This window comes from Falco peregrinus, chromosome 4, assembly GCF_023634155.1.
Source record: "Falco peregrinus isolate bFalPer1 chromosome 4, bFalPer1.pri, whole genome shotgun sequence".
Classification (NCBI taxonomy): domain Eukaryota; kingdom Metazoa; phylum Chordata; class Aves; order Falconiformes; family Falconidae; genus Falco; species Falco peregrinus.
Genome location: NC_073724.1, coordinates 26,051,198 through 26,076,070, shown reverse-complemented (window position 1 = coordinate 26,076,070; position 24,873 = coordinate 26,051,198). Strand labels below are relative to the sequence as shown.

General features: G+C 37.6%; 1 protein-coding gene across 6 annotated transcripts in view; it reads right to left on the bottom strand.

The window, feature by feature from the left end:
- Window positions 1-24,873, bottom strand: part of WWC3 (WWC family member 3) — a 103,756-nt gene that overhangs the window by 2,785 nt on the left and 76,098 nt on the right. Inside the window, exons 10-22 of one of the 6 annotated variants that reach the window (XM_055802242.1) lie at window positions 24,056-24,145; window positions 22,316-22,890; window positions 15,994-16,114; window positions 15,160-15,234; window positions 14,041-14,127; window positions 11,282-11,474; window positions 7,451-7,618; window positions 6,661-6,812; window positions 5,778-5,937; window positions 4,456-4,620; window positions 3,339-3,431; window positions 2,084-2,311; window positions 1,218-1,345 (exon numbers count right to left, since the gene is read on the bottom strand). In XM_055802242.1, coding sequence (XP_055658217.1) covers window positions 1,218-1,345; window positions 2,084-2,311; window positions 3,339-3,431; window positions 4,456-4,620; window positions 5,778-5,937; window positions 6,661-6,812; window positions 7,451-7,618; window positions 11,282-11,474; window positions 14,041-14,127; window positions 15,160-15,234; window positions 15,994-16,114; window positions 22,316-22,890; window positions 24,056-24,145 — 2,235 coding nt within the window. Of the gene's footprint in view, window positions 1-1,217; window positions 1,346-2,083; window positions 2,315-3,338; window positions 3,432-4,455; window positions 4,621-5,777; window positions 5,938-6,660; window positions 6,825-7,450; window positions 7,619-11,281; window positions 11,475-14,040; window positions 14,128-15,159; window positions 15,235-15,993; window positions 16,115-22,315; window positions 22,891-24,055; window positions 24,146-24,873 lie in introns of all 6 variants that reach the window. The other 5 variants (XM_055802244.1, XM_055802245.1, XM_055802246.1 and 2 more) reach the window with 5 other exon arrangements.

The window sequence follows — 24,873 nt, the reverse complement described above, 5'->3', positions numbered from 1 at the left end:
AAGCTTTATACAACTCATTGAACATCAGTCATAGTGGACTGTAAAAAGGTTTCACAGGACAAGCCCTGCATAAGCCCCTTCTGCAATGCAATGTTCACCCTTGTACATTTTCAATAATGCCTACAAAAAAAAAGGGGGGGGGGGGGGGGGGGGGAAGATGGCGTTCAAGAGTTATATTTTTACTTCTTTATTGAGCAAACAGTACACGCTGTAAAGTGTCACAAGAAATGGATGTTTGCATAAAAAGAGCAAGAATTCAAACAAGGAAGACAACTTTTGCTTCATTTTCTACATCTCGTTTTATTCAATTCCCCATTTTTGTATCTCCATAGACAAAGCATAACCCCCTGTCTCTCATTACCAGAAACGTAAGATGTAAAAACAACCCTAAAATTTGTTCCTTTTAGTTCCTCCTCACCTTTGTGAGAAAGACCTTTCCAATACGATTCAAGCAAAATAAATTACATTAGAGGACAGATAGCTTTCCTCTTTCACTTAAGTGTACATTTTCCCTGAAAAAAATTTCTAAAAAACTAAACACTGGACAAACAGTATGATGTAACATTGTAGCTGAGCTGCCCTCCATATCTATGCTGCAACTAACATTTTCTTTCTCTTACTGTTACTCTCCCAATGAAAATTCTAAAAATTTTAATGCTAAAGTCATGAAGTCTTCCTGCGAAATGCACATTATCATTGTCCCTTGTACACAAAACAGACTGTGAGAAAAAAAAATAAAGCTAAGAGAGGACACATACCACGTGAACACAGATGAAATAGGGAAAAAAATCCAAAGAAAAGGCTTCTGGAGAGAAAGCTCGAATACTATTAAGTCCTTTTTAGGGAGAGAGTGTTACTAGTAATGTTTCTGTATTACATTAAACAAATTTGCATTGAAGAATTGACACAGCATTTGAACTTAAGAGTGACTAGGCTAAGTTGAAAGAACCACCTACGGTTATGTGGGCACTTGAAGAAATGTTTATTATTTCTTTTTTAAATTTCATGTGTTTTGGAATTGTAACACTGCTGTTTTACCATAGCTTTGGCTCTTTACACTATAAATAATTCAAAGAAAACTCGTGTCCAAATCAATATACAGTTAAAAATCACTGCCTATATAGAAGACACAGAATTTAAGCCAAATGCTTCAGAGTGCTGCTTTAACCTCTCTAACGAAACGTTGCTATGCTATTTCAGTACACATTGCCACTTACCTAAAAGTCTGCACCTGAATAGGCTCCTTCTGATTTTGCCCACGCAACTGGTATATTTCTTTTGATGCTTTCTTTAGCATCTTTTCAGCTGCTTGCTCTTGGTGATGTTCAAATTTGGTCTGTCTGGTCTAAAAAAAAAGAATATAATACTTAAAATGGTCACATGAATAAAGAAAACATAAGAATTCCCACATTAAAATAATAGAGTTTTTCCCACTCACCACAGTAAAACCACACAAGTATATTGTCCGAAATAACTGTTCATCTAAGAACTATAAATTCAAAAGACTGAGAGGATTGTTTCATTTCTTAATGTTCTTCAGACAGATATGTATTAAATTAATGAAATTTACAGCACATAGATCTGTCAAATAAGACCTTAAAATAAATTCAGGCTCACTCCTCAGCTCTGATACTCCAATGACAATTTTGTTTGTTGTGCAGTTTTTGCCACTTTTTGCCTCTGACTTCTTTGTCCAAGAATGGGGCGGGGTGGGAATCAAATCACATAATTAGGGAACATTCGAAATACTTGTAAAAAATGAAATATCAAATCACTATAAATTTACTTCAGAGATCTGCAGTAAGAAAATTATTAAAGTTCCAATAATAAATATCTAAAACAAAAACAAACCAAAAAATGCCATTGGCAAATAGTGCCATTCTCTAGTAACTGTCCTCAAAATAAATACACAGTTTGGTAATAATCAATGCAATGCCTTTTGTTGTGCTAACTTCCAAGAACATAGAAGCAACATTCATTGTTTATAAAGTTCTGTAAAAACAGCTCTTTAGACATCTTGTCACAACCAATTTTGAAACCAGAAGTTTCTGCACATGTCAAGTGCTCACTGATGTTACCATACCTGCCTTTCTGCTTCCTTCAACAAGTTTCGGAACCGCTCATCCCGAAGGACCCAGTGGGGTAGATCAGTCTGCCCTCTGTGTTGAGCATCTTCCAGACGCTGTCTCAACTCTCTTAAAACACATATCTCCTCGTTCAGCTGTCTCTGTCTAGTTCTGGATGCCTGGAGATCCAGCTCCAGGTCTAAGGACGTCCTTGCCATAAGCTCAGCCAAAGATGATCTGCAGGACTGCTGAGTTATTAGGATTCAAATAAAATATGCAATATATTACTCTCAACATGGTATATTGGTCTGTTTTTAGCTATATAGAACATACATTTCCTGTACTTATATCACATAGTCTTTCCTGACACAAAGTTTTGGAGAGATTATTTGAAACCCACAGTGAAAGGCTAACTAGGTGTAAGTGGGTTTTGTACCATACATAAACTTTCTCAATTAATGCTTTCTGCTACCTCCTTTTACAGTTTCCTTTTGGCTTATAAATATATTAACTAAATTTATGGACTAAACTTTCATGTTATGATGATAATAAAAGGGTTGCAATATGAAAAACTCATAATGGAGTCACAGTGTTGGAAAATACTGTACTGAGCAAGGTTCCCCTTAAAGAGGGCTTTATTCGATACTGGTTTTAAGATACATTCTGCATCAAAATGGGAGGCACGGCTGTCTACTTCCCTATACCAGCAAGAAATTAACACCTGCTAGCCTGGCTAAACACGATGCAATTTATATACAAGGCATGAATGCCTTACCTGCCCTTCTCTGCACACCTGTTCCGAAGCATGTGGGATGGCACAGGAGCGAAAGGACAACTTAACCTATTCATAACTGAATACTTGGGCCTCAGACACCACGGTTTGCTAGGCTGCATGGGAGGGGAGCTGGGTGTTTTACTGTCACATTCACACACACTTCCCCAGGCCTGCACCCTGCATCATAAACTAGATTTTAAAGACTTAACAAAGTTTCCATCTAAATCAATACAAATTCAGTCCCTGTAAAACTAATTTTTGTCTGCCACACTTTTTTTTCCTCCTCGGTAACTGTTCACAGCTATATCTCACTTCTCTGCATCTATCTTTTAGCTTAAAAACCCCAAAACATGCCCCCCTTCCCCAACTTCATTACAGAGGCCTTACACATTTCCTAAAAACATCAGAATGTACCTGTAGACACCTAAAGCTTAGGTATAAAAGTACCAATGTTCTAGCAACTCAGTGAAAAGTAGTAACCCGTTTCGCAGGTATACCTGCTTATATCGTAGAGTACGTCTCTCCAATGTATTCCGGACAAAAGGGGACTTCCTTGGCAGAGTTGAACTGTCACTGTCACTGCGATACAGCTGATTAGAAAAGATAGTGAAAATGCAGGCTGCTTACAAAGTTGTCTACATGAAGAATCCTGAATTAACCTTCTTCTTTTTCTTTTGAGATGTATTTTTAGTAAGGTACTGAAACTGTCTTGTTTTAAGCATTTTATTTTTTTCAGCTTTAGTTATTTATAAAAATTTATATATAATTGTGCTCATACTGTATAGTTACAAGAATTCAAGAAACTTCAAAACTATCAGTGTTTTACAGATAAGTTTCATCAAGCATTCTACTAAATATCCAAGAGAATGTAACCTAAAAAAAGGGAGAGGGGAGAGTTAAAGGCAGTATTTTTTCCTAAAGCATTTACTGCCACTGGCACAAAAAATACAGCCTCCCATTTTTTTCCTCTCTGATTTTAAGTAAATGTAGATTAAGTGAAGGTGTTTAACAATCTTTTCCTTTTTGCACTATCTTTGTTCTGATGTGTGAGAGTGTTTTACTCACATTTCCTATATCACAAACAGATATGGAATCCAGAAATCAAACTGAAGAATTTGAAGGGGTCCACAGATGCACTGTGCGCAATGTAAATAAAGAGAGCAAAACCGAGACGGTCCTTGGTTTAGAAAAGGCAGAAAAGTTAAAAATCGTTACTGCATTTTCAAACACAAGCTCCTAAAAGCTTATGAAAGAGTACAATTAAAACTACGTGCGTTCCGCCAATATTGCAAACCTCAATATCCATGTATTGACCTGCAATACTGTGAGCCAACTGCTTATAAGCCTTTTGCCACTGAACACTGCCATCAGCTAAGGTGAACTTGAAAACTGTTGTGCTGATCCTCAATTACTTGCACCAGTGCACCCAGGAATCCTAGGTCCCACTGTAACCAGGGGACCTCTTCCTCACTGCGATGTTTAAATTCAATGAAAGATTATTCAGTAGAATCAAAAAAGTACTATATGTTTCTTAGAAGAAGTTATAAAAAAAAAAAATGTAAAAAACACTTGTGTGGAAGAACCTCCCCACACTTCTTTTTAAGCCTTACTCACTCTGCAAACATATTGACTTCGGGCTCCAGGCGAGAAGGTCTGGGAACGAACAATAGTGCTACTGCGAACAAAAGCAGAACCCCGTGGCCTGCGGCTAGTTCTCTCTTTTGGAAGAATAGCAACTTCTTCAGGAAACAGATCCTCAGTGTTAGTTTCCTTATCCACCTAAAATTTCAATGAAGGAAAAAAAAATTATTTTTTCCTTATTTTCTCTCTCTGACCAAAAACAATCGGATATTTCAACAATATAAAAAGTAAACAATTTGCCCAGCTAGCTAGGTTCAAGTTTTAATGAGCACTGAGAACAGAGGATGAATCACCTCATTTTTAAAAAAGTTTTAAAACTAGGTCATTCAAAATTATAAGATTACCTTTCAGAAGCCTTTGCTGGAACTGTAACAATTATGAGATGCAGTTATAACGTGAATCATAGCTGCAGAGCACAAGAACATTCAGCATCGGCAACTGGGCATTAACCAAGCTACCACCTGATCTCCAGCCTCAACAGAAGAAAACTGTCACCTTTCAATAATCAAGGTGACTCTGAAGCAAGCAACTACCTTAAAACTGGAGAGAGTTAAAGAAACTCAACAAAAGGGAACCGAAAGACTGTTGAAGCAATGACACAAGAACACTGAAATAATCAGAAATACAGAAAACATGCTACTTCAGCAAAGCTTTTAAACTTTAAGATAACTCCTCAACAGGAGGTATGATCTTCCCTAAAGGCAACATGTATGGTTTATGTTTCTCTGCTTCAATGGAACTGTGCTGATTTCAGCTTGTTCAGGATTATTTTCAGTGTCTCATATCTTGAATACAAAAGATTTTAAATTCATCAGTTTCAGCACAATCGTTCTGAAAACTTCAGCTGTATTTATTGTAACATTGAAAAAGGAATGCAAGTCTTAAAACATTAAGCTTCTTTCTTCACAATTCCTTCAAAACCCCTTATTTCAGAAAGCACTGGAATTCGAATGTGATCTCTTCTGTTACAATTTCAGGTCAACACAGATATTGAAATGAGTACATCTTTAAAGATTAGATAAACGCCACAGTAAAAATTGCTTGCCTTTTGATATAAAAACCCTAATTCTGTCCAGAAATAACTAGTAAACAAAAACCCTCAGCTCTAAAGACGGTGTTTTTAACAACTCAAAAGGCACACTTCTGCCATGAAGGCAGTGCTTATACAGGGTTGTCTATGTCATTTCTGGTTCTTTTCTCTCCTGATCAATTTGGACTCAAAGAGCAGCAGTAACACACTTTGTGTGCACCAGGCAGCGTGGCAGTTTCCGTACTGCAGTGTCTTCTCTCATTACCTTTAGTGGCGGAGGCTGCATTTTTCCAGAACTGTACTGGCCTGCTTGAGTTGCAAACATGTGTCCAGCTATTGAATCCCCGCAAAATGGCTCTGGATAAGGAGGACTAGTCTGGGTGCAATTACTGCATCCACTGTCAACAGATTCTGCTTGCCAACTCCTAAAGTCAGAACATCACAAAAATTTTGTAGGTATTAAAAAAACCTATGCAATTATGCATCATGTTTATATATTTCATTATCCAGGTCGGTTTATCACTTTAGAACATTATTTCTCCAATAAATATACAGAATTTTCAAAGGGAGAACATATCCTGCTTGCATTTGTGCAGAAGCAAACAAGCAAATACATTTCATGCCAAAAAAAATAATCACCTTCCTTAATTTTCTGAAAGCTTATGTTCTTGTCTTTATAACAACACTAAGAAAACAGTAAAAAAAACAACAGCGCAACCAATGTAACAAACAAGGAGTATTATTAATGATAGTGTTGTAATAAACCTTAAGCTACTAAGAGCTGTGTTGCATGTTCACTCCATAAGCATTGCAATGTGTATCTTTGACATTTTCCCATGTCAACCCAAAATTTTTTTTTAGTACAGTGCTGTTGCAAACCCATGACAGTTGCCTCCTTAGCAAAGTTTCTGTTTGATGTAATGTCTTCCCACTCCCCAAATTCCAAGTCCTCTAAAGTCAGCCAGCTATTCATATACAATTTTCTCCTGTTTGCACATCATCGCGTAATAACAGAATTTTATACTTATAACAGTAAGTGGGAGCAGACCTCAGACTAAGGACCTGCTGTTTCTCCTGCTGTATTTCAGACAACATCCACAGAGTAAATATCGCTCAGCTGTTTGATGAGGTATTTAAACTACTTTTACCTTTCTGATATGGCTTCTGCCTGATCTTCCTTTCTTTCCATCTCCAGGATTTCCTCTTCTGTGTACTCCAGTTTTACCCTCTCTTCTGCCAACTCTCTCTCAACTGCTTCCAGCTGAGCAGTGGTCCTAGCTAACAGGGCTGTCACTGCATCCTGAAAGGTAAACTAGACTTCAAATAAACCCATTTGAACAAGCCAATGTATTTAACGTATATTATTCAGAGAAAATAAAAATATAGCCACTGTATGTTCCTTAAAAAAAATACAATCAAATCTGTCCCGAATCTTCATGAACAAAAAGTACATGGTGTTCCACGAACACTTCTCCTCACAGAAACTGGGCAAACTTGATCTCACTGTGGAGCATCATCCAGCAACTTAGATCAGAAAAGACCTCTGCAGGTCACCTAGTCTGATGTCCTGGCCAAGGCAGGGACAGCTTCATAGCCACATCAGGTTGCCTAGGGCCCAGTCAAGGGCTGAAAAATCTTCAAGTATGGAAATTGCGCAGCCTTTGTGGACAACGTCTTGAAGTGCAGTGGCAGAAATTTTTAATGAGTTTTAGTGTGTTACACTGGAAGTGTGTGTACAAATATACACAGAGTACTGTTTCAAGCACCTGTCCAGGCATGGCCTAGGTTTTAATTATGCTTTTAAAATCCAGCTGTTGCCACAAGAGCTAAATTAAGATATCACCTTCTGTGCACCTCAAAACCAAAGCGCACCCAAGATCACAACTAACCACCCAGCAGGTCAAATAAAATAAACAAATCACTTTTTCAGAGCCATACTGTTTTAACTGTAGTTACATTTCCAGAAGACCGAGGAATACTTTCTTCACACTGGTTTTTGTTTTTTGCTCTCTGAGGGTCTGAACCAGTGAAGATCTGAACAGTATACCAGTGAAGCTGCATCTCACCAGAACTCTCTGCATCAGTCAGGTTTATTTGAGCAATGCCCTGCAAAGAACAAAAAGCACTGACCACAATAAGATAAACACACACTGCAGGATAGACACCTTCTCATTTAAAGAGTATTTTACTTATAATGTAAAAAAACCCACTTTATCAAATACCAATACTGCCTCTTACACAGAGACAGTTTTATTCTGTGTGTTACGATGTTTAAGATAATGAATTTCTTGCCTCTTGCTTACTACCAGGAAGGGTCAAGGTAAATACTCAATATTTTAAGCAAAAAAAAATAAATTTCTAAGACTGATGTAGATACAATGGTTTCAGCTGACAGCTCTTAATATTTTATTAAAAAACCCCTCCCATTACAAATCAGATTTTACATTTGCTTAAATTAAAATTACTTGACTTCAATCTGTGTTCTTTTGAGACAACTATATTCTGAGATACCCTTCCATTCTCTGGTCCTCAGAGGCACCTTCCAAAGGGAAAAAAATGTTGTGTAAACCAATTTTTTTTTGTCTGCCTATTTATGTAATAAATGGGCCATAAAGGAATTTTTCTACTTTCCAAAGCTTATTTTTTGTTTTTTTGGGGTTTTTTTTTTTAAATCACTTCACTAGCTGGACCTAGTGATAATTTTACATTAGCTAGCCTTTAATTATTGCTTTTGGCTTTATCTGGCTATCTCTACAATCTGTTAATTTCCATGCTAATGCTAAAAATATTTTCATTTATATCACTGGAAAAATCATGTAAAAATTGTTTTCATCTCTTACAAAACAAATAGCTGGATGCAATAATTCTAATCGTAAAGGCGGTAGGCAATGTATACAGAAACTGCGTTCAACTTTAAGCAGGTAAAGAAACAGTTAATGAGAAAATAATAATAAATAATTGTATTGTTCGGGCTCTGTTTAAACAGGTGTATAAAGGACAATGAAGAAAAGGTTCTGAGACTAACAAAATAATGTCCTATTGGGATACAATATGTTACTGCATACATTATCTCATGGCAGTATATTGGAGGCTACAAACAGAGATGCCTTTTATATATAAAACAGAGATGTTTTCTAATTATTTTCTTGCTTTGATGCAGTGTAAGAAAGAAACACGGACTGAATACTCACACTTTTGCATCAGAGTTGGGAAATGCTTAAGATGTGCTGGGTTTAGTTTTACAGGTAGAGGGTAAAGCTGTTTTCCTGTCATCAATATTGGAAAAAAATGTATGTTGACTCTTAAGATGTCTAGATGTCTGACACTGCCCTACACACTGTATTTATTAAGCACCGAGGAAAGCACGTCAAAGAAGCTGTTACTACAAAGTGAATGACTAACTGGGTATAAAATCACCATCAAGCCAATTAATAACTATCAGTACTGAAAATACTGATTAATATTTCACCTCCACCTCAAGATTTGGAGCTCACTCGAAAGATGAGGAAACCAAGGTGGGTCTGCTAGCAGTCCGTCACATGCCTGCTCTGACACATTTGTTAACAGCCTGGATGGTGGAATAGTAAAAGTATTTCTGCATTTCTTGATGATGGCAAACACAGATTGTAACACTTATCAGAAAAGGATCAGAATTCAAAACAATGTTAAAAAATGGGATGGATATTCTGAAATAAAAACATGAAATGCAAAACGACAAATTTTACACTCAAGAAGAAGAATTCAAATAAATTAAAGACACGGGGAATAATTGGTTGGTCAGGGTTATAAAAGATGAAAAACTGGGAACGAAACAGCAGTGCTGTGGGGTTGCAAGAAAGGCAATTGCATTTCTTTGATGTTTTTACATGAGCTATATATGCTAATCATGGAAAATAACAACTCCCTTATCTCAACATTGATGAGACCACCAGGGAAGAAATAAGCCAACTTAAGGAAGTACAGCTTCAGAAAGCTGTAAGAAAACAGAAATAGATCTTTCAGCAAGGCAGGGCATATGAGTAAAAGGTGGAGGGAATGGAAAGACCATCCCACAAGTTTAGCAGATTTACTTCTCTATGTAAGTGAAGTTTAGAACTACAGAAGAGTGGGTTTTATTTTTTTCTTTTATTCCCTGTTATGTACAAATATTTCTATAACCTGGGATAAATGCCAGCCTGGCTTCTGCATTTAGGAAAGCATTAAACTGGCTTAATCTAATTGAAAAAAAAAAAAAGCAGTCATCAAGAACTTCAGAAATATATGGATGATTAAATAGATGGGAAAAACTAATCTGAAGAGATGTTGAAAGACAGAGGCCTTGTTGATAGAGGCCATCAAAGCAGTTCCAAAGAGAGGTAGCAAGTATTTCTCAATTTTAGAAAATTGTTATTTTCCATTTAAGCAAAAAAGGGCAATGAATATAATGTTGAAACATACTTCAATGCACCTAACCTTAAGAAACCGTGGTACTGTTTCTCTCTCTTTGAGCAGCATTGTTAACTTACCCCAAAGTATGTTACCAACTACTGTATGTAAACAAAGACATTTCTCACAAAACTACACTGACTATCAAGGAGGAAAAATTCCTACCAACATAACCTGAAGACCTATCATTTTTTTGCTAATTCAGGAATAGTTAAAAGTGCCCTAAACTTAGGTTTAAAGGTGGACTAACAAACATGCGTTCTTGACTAGATTTGCTCAAACAAACACCTCTAATCCATAGTCCAGCAAGACTACCCAGTAAGCTGCCTCTACCTCTTAACTACTTTGATAGGCTCACAAAAAATTCACTAACCCATTCAAACCTCTCACTGAAATGGCAGCCCACTCACTTCAAAATAGCCATGATATCAGCCTCAAAGCAGGTTTATTTAAGCATATTTATATTTAACAGCTAAATGAAGCTAACATTTAACACATCTAAACACAATTAACACAGGTAACCTATGTAAACAATTGCTACATTTATTTGAATGCATCTTCATCAGACGTCTCACTCAGTTTGAAGTAAAAGTTTGTGTAACAGAAACCTGTCTGGACCACTAACACCCTGCAACAAAATTAAGACTGATATAATAGTAGTCCTCTTTGCCCAGTGTTACATAGCAACAAGAGGCTTGGATTTTTTATTTTTTTATAGGAAACTATTTTAATGATACTGATTCATCATGCACACGTTACAGTGCCATGCAGAAACAGAAATCTTGAGCACACTGTAGCCTAAAAGCTGTCATATTAAGTTTTGGGGGAAAAGTTTAATTTTCTTCTTACACAATCCCTTCCTTCTTGCACCAAAATTTAGCAACAGCAGATTTTTTTCAACTTTCTGCAAAGCAGACATTTGTGAGAAATGCATTCAATCAATAAAAAAAATAACTCTTTATCTACTCAACCCCATTGCAATGAACGTAAACCTTGTATTGATTTTCAACATGCCTATGCAATATAACAGAAAACAGTAGTATACATAACATAACTTTCAATACTGCTTAAAAAGCTCCAATTCTCAACCTCTGCTAATTTTGCTAATAATTTCCAAGACTTTACATAACTTAAAATGCACATATTTCAACTTTTTAAAAATCACACCTCTTTTTATTAACAGAACTATACTTATGCATGTGAACAAATGGATACATTAACATGTAACTCCATCAGCACTTCTTATAGAAAAATATTGACCTTCTTTTTTTAATCTTAAAAATTATTCGTCAAATAACTTCAGTTTCCTATATCACATAGCTTTTAAGAAAAAGAACCACTTACCAATAGTTCTTCTTGTTGCTGATGGTCAACTGAACAGATATACAGCTGCAGTGATTTTAATTTCAAAACGCTTGAATGCACAGGGATTCGGAAGACTTCATTAAATATTAACGGCATTTGGAATTCCAAAGCTCTAGAGCAGTAAGTGGTTGGTGTGCCTGACTCAAGTGGTGGCAAATAAACTCTCACATGACTGAGAACATCAAAACAGAAAAACAGCACAATTCAGACAAAGAAAGCTATTTCACATTTCTCAAAATCAGGCTAAGTAAAAACATCAGTGTAACCGCTACATTAAGAATCTGCTCTGGGATCTCCTTGTTACAGGAATTTAATTTGTATTCTTAACACAGAAGAACTGCAAAGCTAATCTGGAAATGCTATCTTTTTCTAACTAAAACTAATTTATTTTTTTTTAGTTAGGTAGTTTAGTCAGTTTATTTATTTCAAGCTTGGTGCTTAAGCACAGGCACCAAGCAGCACTAGAGATGCCCTGAGGTATCCAAGGCATCTACATGGGGCTAGCAAGTACGACATAGGATCTATGGGAGAGCTATAGCCTTCCTCTGAGCAGCAGCAGCTGGAGGCCAGGTGCTATGCTATGATATGTCAAATGGAAACACATGCCTATGTTTAGGCAATTGAATTGCCCCGTGTCACTGATCCATTTCTTCCTTCCATCCACTAAGCATACCCTCCCCCCCCCCGCCCCCTTAACAAAAGCAGCACAAAAGGAGGGCAAAAGAAACCTGCAATCATTGCATCCATCTGCCATCTTAAAAAAAAAAATAAAAATTAAATATCTGGTACCATTTCATTTGAGACTCCAAGCCAAAAACAAAATCTACACCAGTTCTATCTGGCAGAAGACAGCAGAGCTACTTAGAGAAGGGTTTCTCTGTTCTTCCTGTCCTGGCTGCTTGTCCAGCCCCCCCAATATCCTGGGGTTTGTCATACCTTTCCTTGTGCCAGCAAACGGCTTCATGCAACTGTGCTGTGAACCAGATTAGAAAACCTATCTGGGTTAAAAAGCTAACCTAGCATAAAAAAACTCCCCAAAGCCACCAAACAAAAACAAATTAAAAAAAATCTACCCAAAAACCCTCAAACCACAAACACCAAAAAGACCCTCAAAGCTAAAAAAAAAAATAATAAAAAAAAAATCCAGCTCACAGGCTCATTCAAGCTGACTACACAGCTACATGAACCCTTCTGGCACCACCAGAGAGGGGTTGAGACTGACAGGCAAGTAAACAGAGGACAATCGGAAGAGCTCACTACAGTGGAACTGCCGCACTGGAGTGTGAAGCATCAGTTAGCTAAACAGCTTCACATCCTGTAAAAAAGAAATCCAAATACTCTGCTCAAGGGCTGCTGCAGGTAACCTCCCAACCACTGCCCCCAGCAACTGATTCAGTGAATGTACAGTTGCACTGAGAAGTTCATTAAACTGGCTAAAAGCTTTTTCTGGTTTTGGTAAGACAAACTTATTTTTTGACCAGTCAAGCCAATTGATTTACCCTGCAGCCATTTCTTGATTCCAGCCCACAGTTAAGTAGAAGGATGGGGAACAGAACTGCCTTTTTGAGAGTCATTTAGATGCCCAACTGCCTTGATGACAATGTCCCACAAACCCTCTGGAGTAATTTTTTTCTTCAGTGACTCTGCTTTACTTTCTTCAGATGATGCCGATTTCTTTTTCTAATCGCAAGGCAACATGGCTGAGTACTACTCAATACTCACATTTTCTCCCTATCACATGCCTTTGCATCCACACTGAAAACAAAGTAAAAGGCCAACACTAATGCACTGACCTAATGTGAAGAATTTCCACTAGAGGTTTGCAGGGGTAGCAAGATGAAGCATTCTCAAGAAAGCTCAACTCATTCAGTAAGATGCATATCAATTTAACAACTCGCACAGAATGACTTATTTTACGATACAACACCTCCATTTTTCCCGCTTTCAAACAACCTCTTCCAGAGATAAAGATCAATGATTTTCATGTGCCAAATTTCTTTAAAATATGCTAAGATACATATCACTAGATAAAATGGTGGTTTATGGCAACGTTGGCGTTATTTAAGAAACATTTATTAGAATAAACTAAATAACATTCTATGTGATGTGATATGGAATGTTGAAAAGTAGCACAGGCTGTCTGTGCTTGTTCTCAGCTAGTACTGGTGTTAACACTATCTTCAGAGGGTCTTTCACACATACTCAAGGAGCTAATGGCCACAGAAGTCTGCAGATCTCCCAGCTGGGGTTTTTGTTGTTGTTTGTGTGGTTGTTGGTTTGGTTTTTTTTTAAAGATAAAGGACAAGCTATCTCTTTTACTGATTAAGATACACGTTGCCATAAGAATTTGAGAAAATTACACTAAGCTTATTCTGGGATACATCACAGATAAGCTGTAGAGGAGCTGTACAGGAAATAATATTTCTTGAATACTGCAAATAATGTAGACAGCTTTCTGGCCAGAAGGCACTTGGTGATGAAAGCATGACTTTTGACATTTTTGAACAAACTTTCCTGTGCATAATAAATATGTAAGAACAAGGGTCATTAGAGACCAGGCTTGTTACCTGACCAGTATGACAGAGGTTCCATAAAATTAACCCTTTCCTCATGTAACTGAGACATACCATCTTCTCAAGAAATGGCTTGATTTTGCATGAAAGCAAACAAATCTATGGTATCTACAACTGTGGCACAAAACAAGCAATGATCAGACTTTAGGTGAAATTTAAGCTTACATTTTGCAGTTTTCTTTAACAACTAGACTAGTAAAGTTCTTCAGCTGTAATACATGGACTAACAGACATTCGCTTCCACTGTCATGCCTGGAAAATAAATTTCCTGTTAGTCACCAAGGATCAATACTGTGTTTAAGAGAGAGAGATGGAAGATTAAAAAGATTTAAAGAATGTAAAAGCACCTTTTGTGTTAAACTAATCTCTTATACAAATCAGTTTGAATCAAAAGCAATTACAGATATCACACTGATATTATTATTATAACATTATTAATAATATTAGCTACAGTAACAAAGTTATCAGAACTAAGAGAATTAAACATTCCATTTGAGAAGAATAAAATTCCTTACTGTGACTCTGTGAACAGGTTTTATAAAATACACCCTTTGGTTTAAACAGTTACACCATATACATACACATTTTTGTGTGCATGCACATTTGTAAAAACGTGTCAGTTACATTAGACAAATCAGTTGCACTATTTTCATTGGTTAATGAAAACAAATTAAAAACACCTACTCTTTCACATCAGCATCAATTTTGAAATGGAACAAACAAATCCGGCTGAGCTTGGGAATTAATTTTCCAAAGAGTAGAGATAATTCTGGAGGGCTGTCTAAGGCATGGCATCCTGCTTTGCACTGCTATAATCTGCCCTTCTCCACGCTACTCCCACTACCAACAACAGCATGCCGTAAGCACAAGATTTCAAAGCTATATTTGGGAACTGTATTTGTATTTGTGCCTCTTCACCTGTGACTTTCCTAAGGTAATCCTTTATCTGGCATGAAAAGATCTCACTCACAGAGACATATCTCTATATCCATACTCACACTAACGGTCCAGACGATGAAAATAAATGCTACTGAAAGTAGTAATGAAGGTCCTTTTCTCAGCCAGCCTTGAAAGGACATTGAATGAACTGTGGTTAAGGCACATCCCCAGCACAAAGTGGCATGTGACTGACTAATCTGCACATCTGCTAAACTTTGGCTGTCAGTTCAGGAGCTTAACACAATCCACTGCAGTTTAGTTCATTAAAAAGTTAAAACTAAACCCAAGAAAAGTAGTGAGCAATTCCTGCTGACTTGACAGGGAGAAAGAGGAGTAACTACTTACAGAAATCCAACGTGTATTTGCGGTTCTTCATTACCAGCAGCATCACCATAAACAGGCTCTTCCAGATCTTCATTCCTGCAGGAACACAAAGTACTGTAAACTACACACTGACTTCAGCTGTTAAAACATAATGAAATTAACATTTATTTTGTGATTTGTGGATGTAAGCAATTGTTTGGTAATACAGGAGGGATTGGTAATTTAGAAGGAATTGAGATACCTATTTAAAAAACACATAGAATTAGTAAGTCACAATTTTAAAAACTGAGGTCTTAGCTCTTTCAAGATATTCAGGTTATTTTTATACTTATCCTGTCTTCTTTTTCTCTTTAGCATCCTCAAAAGCTTATCTTCTTCCCAGTTACTGTTTATTGTGATAAAACAATTGTATAAAGTAACATGTCTTTATCCATCTTTCAGTCACTTGGTCAACCTACACATTTTTAGTTTTAGCAATTCATATATTTCCTCCTTGCAGTTATACTTTTATCACATGCTACTCAATTTTAAGTCACACTGTATAATTTTATTTTGTTATAGATGGTTGAAATAAAATCCTGATTTAAGACTAATAAGTTGAGAAAACTATCTTTCAAGGGAGAAATATATGGCGTTAAAATGTTAATAAAGTAAAAGGGACTTGGCACTTGTGAAGATGACAGTGGAACTGCAGGTAAAAAGTTTCTTCTTTCCTTTAAAACGTGCAACCTAATATTTTTATGTTACTAAGAACTAGCAATTTTGAATGCGTATTCAGAAATTTACAAGAAATTTTTTTGGACCATGTGGTAGAACAGGAATATTTCCAGCTTACTATGAATTTATACACCTGACCTTTTGCTTAAAGCTTCAAACACGCCACTGTCACTAGCCAGTGAATGATCTGAGAGACATGCTGAAACTCGCCTGGCTCTCCTCTCCGATCTTCTACCACTGTCTCCTCGCAGAGTTACAGCTGTCACAGAGAAAAAAGTAAAGACAACATCAGCTCAAGGCAATCTCTTAAGAATTAAACAAGAAGCGTTTATTGTACCGAAGCTAAGAGCAAAACAGCACAAATGCAGTTCACTGCTTTTTCATTTAACTTTAAATTAAAAAAACCTAGAGTACAATTGACCGGAGATTTTCTGTGGGAGAACTAAGGAAGGAAGTTTGTGGCTAATTTCTCTCTGACAAGACTAAGTATAAACCAACTGCATTGTTGTTAAATGTTTTTCTGGTAGAATAATCCCTCCTGGAGGAACACTTAGATTAATTCAACATATGTACACATGATATCCTAAACTTAAGATTTACCTACTGAATATACAATAGGTTGAAAACATACACAGAGACTAATTCTTTTAAGAAGTTATCTGATAACACAATGCTAAGTTTTGTTCTCATTTGTTTCCTAATACAAAGTCTCAAAGCATTCTGTTTATACCATCATATAATAGCAGCTTTTATTTACAGTCTGAGAAGCATTATCAAAAAGAACCAGCGCTTTCCAACTCACTCAAGACCATTTTTTTCAAATTCTTGGTGAATGACTTTGAAAACTGACTGGGGGAGGAGGAAAGCAATGCTCAACCTCCTCTCCCAGCCTTCCCTGAATCATCAGCAACACCATAAATAGCAATAATGTTCATGATGTAAATGTATCGACAAAAATTACATTATACATCAGGTTTTGTAGAGGTATAGCAGCTACCAATCCTTTGAAGTATGTGCACAAGTGGTAATGCTCAAGAATTGCATAAGTAAGGTTTGACACTTCAATGACAGCTCCTAACTTGAGGTTGTTTTCTTTTGAGTCCTAGAGAGAATCATTACATAGGCTTGTGGAAGTGTAATTACCAACTTTCCCCTCTTTTGCTTAAGGCTTGATGGCTGTCCTCAAAACAGAAAAGCAAGTGCAAAGAGATGCCACTTCAAAAGTGGGCAAAGCATCTTATTTGTTTCTATTTGTGCTCCGAAACTTAAGACACCATGGGAACATCCACAGTTTCAGCAGACAGCACTTGGAGTGACAGACAGTAGCACAGTGCATATCGCATGGGAGACAAGTACCAGCTGTCTGTCACGTACAGCTTACTGCCTCCCACCAAGGATGAAACACATCTTAACCAAAGTAACAACCTGTTAAGTACCTCTGTTACACATTATCTTAAGGCATCACAAATAAAATCAGCATTTTTAGTGCTGATTAGTATTAGTACCTAATCATTAAGTTTCCTTCAGCAGAATGCTAGCCCACAGCCTGAACTCCACCTGCAGAGCCCAGCTGAGGTACAGACAGTGAGCCACCCCCCTGCATGTGACCCATCTCACCTACCACCCAAGCACCACCAGGACAGAACATGAGGACTTGAAGTTTGATAAAAGTTCCCCAAACTAACACTGCTGTCAACAGAAATGTTTGGCTAAGGTTAGCTTTAACCCACTGTGGGACAGGCAGACAGACAGGATGCGCTGAGCCCCGCAGTCCTACACCAGCCAGAAGTACACTCCTGTTATCAGGCCACCAACACCACAAAATCCCAAAAGATGTTCCAAAAATCACAAGGTCCTGTTTGGAGACAAAATTCCTGTATATCAGTAGAGCCAGTTCTCTGTCCTTTTGGTTCTATAAGTAGCCCTACGGACCCGGACCTCCCCTCCAAATTCAATGAAGGGTTTAGTCATCTTCAGCTATCTAGGAAATTTATCTGCTGACCAGGAACAGCCCAACCTGCATTTGTCTCTATGCCTGGAGAAAGAACCACCCTTTCTCCCACCTCCAATTGTACATGATCCCACCTTTACTGTACATGACACACTGTGTACTGTCACTCATGTCATCCTCACCACAAGTGAGAGCCAAGTTCAAGCTAGCTTACAGAAAGCAAAAAACCTGTATTTGAACTGTGCTCTCCTCTGTATCACTTGTACAGTGTGGTGGGTTGGGGGGTTTGGTTGGTTTTTTTCTTCTTCTTCTTTGCTTTGTGGTTTTTTTTAAGAACTTTTAATTTGGTAAGCCCACCTCTGAGTATTTATCACTGCCACTGGTATTTATGTAGAATCAAAACTAACACTCTGTAGAGACATCTCGTAATACAAAAGCTTCCCAACAACTTTAAATCTCTAAAAAGAGGCCGAACTTTGGAAAAGTATGTAAATTTTGTATGAAAGTGCTCCTATAATTTCTGTACTAACTTCACCAAGTTACACTAGGATGACCTCTTTCTGTAAATAAGCCTTTGGCTCACCCCTCTATGTGAGCACTTTGCATAGGTGTAGTGGACAGAAGACCTCGCAGGCTCTCTCCTTTGGAGGTTCCTGTTCCCAGTTTGTCTGGAAGGAAAAAATGGTCTGAAGCATCAATATAATGTCATTAAAAACTGACATTTTACAACAATGTTGTAATCTGGCATTCACTTGCTCACTGCCTGCAGGCAGTGGAAGAATTTGATAACATCTGGACAATCCCAGTGAATCTGGGAGAGATGCAAACACCAAAACATGGCCTTGACTAGAAAAAAAAAAAAAAAGGTCAGCAGGAAAAATTGGTCAAGAAGAAAGAAACATTAGGTTTTGGTTTAAACAGAACATGGTTTTGCACAGGTTAGAGACCTTCCAATGCTGGAAGCTGAAGAATTGTTTAAAAATAAAATTTTTATGATAGACAATTACCTTTCATTTTCTTATTTAAGTAACAAAATCAGTAAACAAGATATATGAATTTCCAGAACTACTAGGTGCCAAAGCTTGCTAAACATGACAGTTCTGATTAAAAGAATATTCTCAGGTGTCATTAGCTGAAAAAGTGAACTTCAAAGGAAATTTTGGTGTCTAAGATTTCATTAGCTAAAAAAATACATCAATAAATGTAAAGCATGTTTCACAAGCTTAGAAAACTGGCAAATACTGCACATCAGCTCAAAATGCACTAATAAAAAGAGTCAAACACTCTCATAAAAACTAAATCAGACACACAAACAGACCTTACCTACCATGATGCTGTCAGGCATTACTATGATATAATAAAGCTGAAGGTTGCAGAACACTTTCTCTAAGAATTTAACTACAGCCATGACTATATTGTTTAGTTAACATATCAAAAAAATTAAGTATGCCGTAATGATTAAACAGATACAGCACAATATCAAACAAAATCAAATGTAGCAAAATCTCCTGTTTCTTCACATGCAGCTAAAAAAAAAATAAAAACAACTAACCACCAACCAACACTTCACACAGAAAACCACTCTAGGAATCACAGGCAAAAACAGCACAGTAAGTAATTTCAGGTTCACTTACAGTGAATTTTTCTCTTGTGCCGCATGAGAAACAAGACAAAATGAAAAGCAGACAATGATAAATCATCTTTTAGATCTATGACAATATTTTGCAAACAAAAGATCATTTAGGCATTAAAGGAAACTTGGCACTTGAAAGATTATTTTAGGATAGAAAGGAAGAGATAGTGAAGATATTAAAACGCCATATTTTATTAAGATGTTTCCTCCCACTCCCAGATTTATAAATACGATGGGTTTGACTTCTCAGGCATAGTCCCTCATTTACACATGCCAGCATATTTCACAGTATATCCCCAAGACAGATGCAGAACAACAAAAGAGCAGATCAGCAACAGAACATCAAAACTGCAGCTCCTGAAGAACTCCTTGAATTTGCTCAAGTGCTGCTTCCGTGCAAAGTATGTGCATTTGATTCAGTGTTAACCCCCCTGGCCCCCAGAATTTGCAAAAATTACCTCATGTCTTGCCTAATGAAGGAACAGGCAAACAATTTGTCGGAGCCGAGACTTACTGGTTTGCCAGTGTCGCATTATGCTACCAGACCGTTGGGTGGCAGCAGCAAAGCACACTGCATAGTACCTTTGTGAAACCCGCCCCCCCGCAACTGGGGGTTCCCAAACTGTGATATACGAGCTTGATGGTCCATCAAATTGTTCAATAAAAGAGTACAAACCCAAAACAATTTCAAAACTTCCAACTGCTACTTGCAAACAACTGTATTACAATTGCAAACCCACCAGCTAATGAGTGTAAGCTCAAGGTAGTCATGACTCCAGGCAAAAAAAGCAGAAACATTAAACAATTTTCCCTTAAGCAACTCTTTTCAAATTCAAATATTAAAAACAAACAAACAACAACAAAAAAAACCAAACCAAAAAAACCCCCCACCTCTCAAAAAAAAGACAGGCTGGCTACCTTTTAACTATACATTCTCCCAATCTGCCTCAAAAAGCAACACAAAACACAGGAAAGTCATAACCCCTGTACTAGAAGCTGGAGCTGTACAGCACAGCAGTGACAGCAGGTACCACAGGCATGTTCTGCCAGAGGTTTTCAGAGAAACAGAAATGCGTAGAAACGTGACTGAGAAGGGAGAAAAGGAAAACCAAAGCAGGAACTCAACCCTCATCCTATTGCTCCCTAGGTCCTCAGACCAGGCCTTCACTTCTAGGAAACACGTACGAGCTATAAATGAACTACTAACATATTTTCACTTACCACAATGGGTGAAGACATGCTGTGGTCTGATCTGAGGTTTAAAGAAAGCCTCAGGAAGCCTCTTCATGGCACTAATTTAAGCACAAGCTTACACGCTGGTCTCTGGAATTCTGTTTATTTTGGTCTGAAAGCTGCAATATGGGCACTAGAAATGTTTACATCTAGTAAATGTAAATTCTGCCAGCACTATCTTCTGGCAGTGCTAGTTGTGTTAAGGAAAGTAGGTGAGTCTAGACTCAAGTGCTGTTTGAGTAATATAGTTTTTTTAGCACAGTGGTGGCATTTTCTTTTTAAAAATAAAAAGCTGAAAGCTTTTCCTTAGATACTGTCAATGTTCCTTCTCATTATCACTTGACAAGATTTTGGTAGGATAGTATGATAGATTCTCTGGTTATATTTCAAGTTATTCCTGATGTTGTAGGCCCCGATGCAACATTCTATGCAATTGCTGACACAGAGTTTTAAATGTAGAAATGGAATGGGAATTACAATCTTTACTATTAAAAATATTCTCTAGAAGCCCTTCTCTACTGGTATGGTTTTATTAGAAATACAAGAAAGGCAACACACAAAAACATCATCACGAAGAAATACTCTTTTTCATTTTACCAGTTCTTCATTTGGTTGATTAAAACAGGAAAAGAAAATTCTCATGTGCTGGTATGCTCAGGTTTTTAAATGCTCTTTAAAAAAAGTTTCTTTCCTCTTTTGATCTCTCTAATTTATGTTTCTCAACTGTACTGCCTCAGAAGCTTCCACCAATGCAAGCTAAAGCAAGTCCATTAACTTCAGAGTCAAACAGGAAAAGAAAACTCAACAGTATGTGTGTTGTGGTAACTGCACACAGCTCTGCAGTCACAGAGCACAGGTCCTCTGAGACAACCCACTCGAGTGGACACTTAACTTCTCACACAGCCCCTGCAAAAGATGCTCCTTGGCTGACAAAGCACTCTACTCCTGAGCACAGTGCACCTCGCACTCATGACCGCCACGGCACTGTGGCTTTTGCTCCACTGCAGAACTTAAGACATCAGAACATGGTCTGGGTGTGTGTGCAAATTCAGCATGGAGTCAGCCAGCCTTCAAGCACTGTCAGCAGCATGACCTCATACCTGGTTTTGTGGTTGGGGTTTTTTTTGGTTGGTTTTTGTTTGGTTTTTTTTTTTTTTTTTTTTTTTTTTGGGGGGGGGGGGAAGTGGGGAGTTCCTATCTCCTAGGTTTGTGTTGCATTAGCTTGTAAGAAGAATGGCAACACGGGCATAACTGGGGGCCTTAGATGTAATTAAACCATACTTTTTAAAAAAAAAAAAATTCCAGTCCCAGGCCAAAATATTTATTCCTTGATATGTTGCGTTCCAAAGAAAGTCCATATTCCATTCCCCATATTCCACACAATTAATCACTATTTTAAAAACTATTTACAATGATTTCTCTACTCTTTCACCTCTTTGCCCTTAATCTAAAGTTTGGGATTTGGGGGTGGTTTTTTTTATTTGGTTAGGTTTTTTTAACAGCTAACATATACCATGTAATTTTTAACTGATGGAATTAAAATAAGCCAAACTGAGGAACAATCTCTTCTGTGCTAATATACTTAGCTCTGTGTGACATTTTCTATGAAAATGTGCCAAAAAAAATAATGCCCAGAAACTCACCTCCACCAGTTTGGACAGCAGTCAGCTGTGGTCCCATTTCTCGCAGCCCTTCATTGTCCACAGGGTAAGTGGGTGCCTGAGACGAGCTCGTTCCTTGTGTATCATCATCACCCAATGCTGTGGTCTGAGCCCTGAGCATTTCCAGAGCTCCTATGCTTGCCATTTCTTCAAAACCTTCTGACATCTGAGCCAAGGGAGAATCTCGAGACGCAGAGAGAAATGGCGTGTCCAGAGGTGAGCTTGGTGGGGACAACGATGACAAGGAGGACCGCGATGACAGGGACGCCAGGGACTGCGGGGTATCCAGAGACCTCCGCTGCTTATTGAAATTTGAGTGTCCAATTGGATCAGCATATGGCACATCCTTTGTGAGAGACTCAAAGGGAATTATGTCAAAGCGTAAATGCTGGCCATAATCTGTAATGCTGTCTGATTTGTCATACTGCGGAAGGCCATAGATGTCCGTAAAGCTGACTGAGCTGAGGGAGCCTCTGCTGGAGGCCAAGGATCCTCGACTGGAGGCCAGGGATCCCCTGCTGCTGCCAGAGGACATTGTGAGAGTGCTAGCCGACAGACTACAGCAGGCAAAGAAAGAGAAAACAAAAAAGGCTCTTTCAAACATAATCAGAAACACCAGCGCAGACATAAAAATGTCAATCCAGATTACACAAGCAGTTCTACATGTATTCAGTACAGCGACACAGAGAGATGATTTGGCATTTTAAGGTCTAGCTCATGTCTCTTGCCCTAGTCTCAAGCACAGCCATGACTGGAACAGCAGAACTGACAACTAAATCAGGACCAAGTGCCTGAAAACAAATGGTCCAACAGGACAAGCCTACTCTTTCCTCCAATGTGTAAGCAGCCATAATTTGGCAGGTAAGAGGCCAGAGCAGGATATGCATCGTGGACTCAATGTAAAGCCAGGAAGGGTAATTACCATGATCCAGCCTGAATTTACGTTAATGACTGGTCATAAACATATCAGGCAGAAGAAGTGCAAAGGGATTTGGAAAGTCCTAACAAACTGCTGTGTAAGCCTCACCCTCACAGTTTTTCCAGTGAAAAATAGAAAGGACTTTAGGATGAATCCTATTCCAGTTCCTCTTACCAAATCTCAGACAGTGAGAGAGGGAAGAATATGTGACAGAGAGAGATGAAGTGAGACACAGCAGGAACCGAGCTTTTGATGTTGGCATGGTGTTGAGCTGACAAATCCCCAAGAGCTGCATCTAAAAAGGCAGCTGTGAGTGTGAATATGCAAAATGTTCTGGCCTTCTGTGTGGGTCTTAACACATTCTCATATTTAAATGGCAAAATTCTGTCATCTCACCAGGGATCAAAAACCCCTCCTTTAGAGAAGGTATCACAACATTAAAATCTCACAGAACTTCAAAGAATGTTATCTTCATATTAGTAAAACTGTAACAATATTACAACAGGTCTTAATTATGTATCTTCTTTTCAGAAAATGAAATAATATATAAATTCCCAAAATACATAATAATCTAGCCCAAATAGCTATATCTACCTCTCTCTCTATATATATATGTAAATAATACTACTTATAAAACTCTGTCCAAATCATCACATTCCATACACCAAACTGTACAAATTTTGCAAAAAACTAATTTACTTGGCATGTATACATAGAAGTACTAAAAGGTAAACTTTATAGTTCATTAATATTCTTCTCTGCTGCAGTTACACTTCAAAACCTACCGGTTTTACATAACTCACCTTTTTAACTGGGAGTGTAAATATGAGGTTAAACGTGTAGCTTCTTCTAGTTGCATAAGCAAACAATTTCTCTTTTCCTGTAACAGTATCCTACAATTAAATAGATACATATTACTATTTTTCTTCATTACAGTAGCGCTGAAGAAGTGCTAGGAGCCTTCCAAGTACAGAAAAATATTGTTGCATTGCAGTTTGGAATATAAAAAAGTTTCACTGTTTAATGAAAAGTTTTAACTTATGCAGCTCATATGAAGCAATGATAATTCCAGCAAGAACACAAGAACCAAGACACCAGAATTCTCAGACAAGAAAAGTAATTGAGGCACAATGTAAGAGTCATGATGTTGAAAGTACATTACAGCAATTAGCAAAGTCATAAAAAGTCCTAGGTAAAAACATCAGACTCTACAAGATTTTTTTTTTCCCCTTGCATCAGCCTGATTGTGCCAGTAAAATACAGAGAACTACTATAACTTTCATTGCCTTGGCAGGAAAAAAAATATTCCAAATAGGCCTATTATCCAAGCTAATTAGTGTCAAATTTCAAAGATAAAAAGAAATTTTTTGGAGGACTTCTGTTAAGCAGTAACCACAAAATTCAACTTTAGGCTCTAATTCTAGTTGTTTCAAGTATGTTTAAATATAATTATATTTAAGCAGGTGATACAGCATATTGAATACCACGCTATGATAAAAATCTCTTGCTGCAACTTATTTTTTGCCCATTCTAATAACAAGCAGCTGAATTACTCAGTACCATTGCCAATGGGAATGTACCTATAATGCTGTCTCATACACCTATAAGATATCTTAAATTC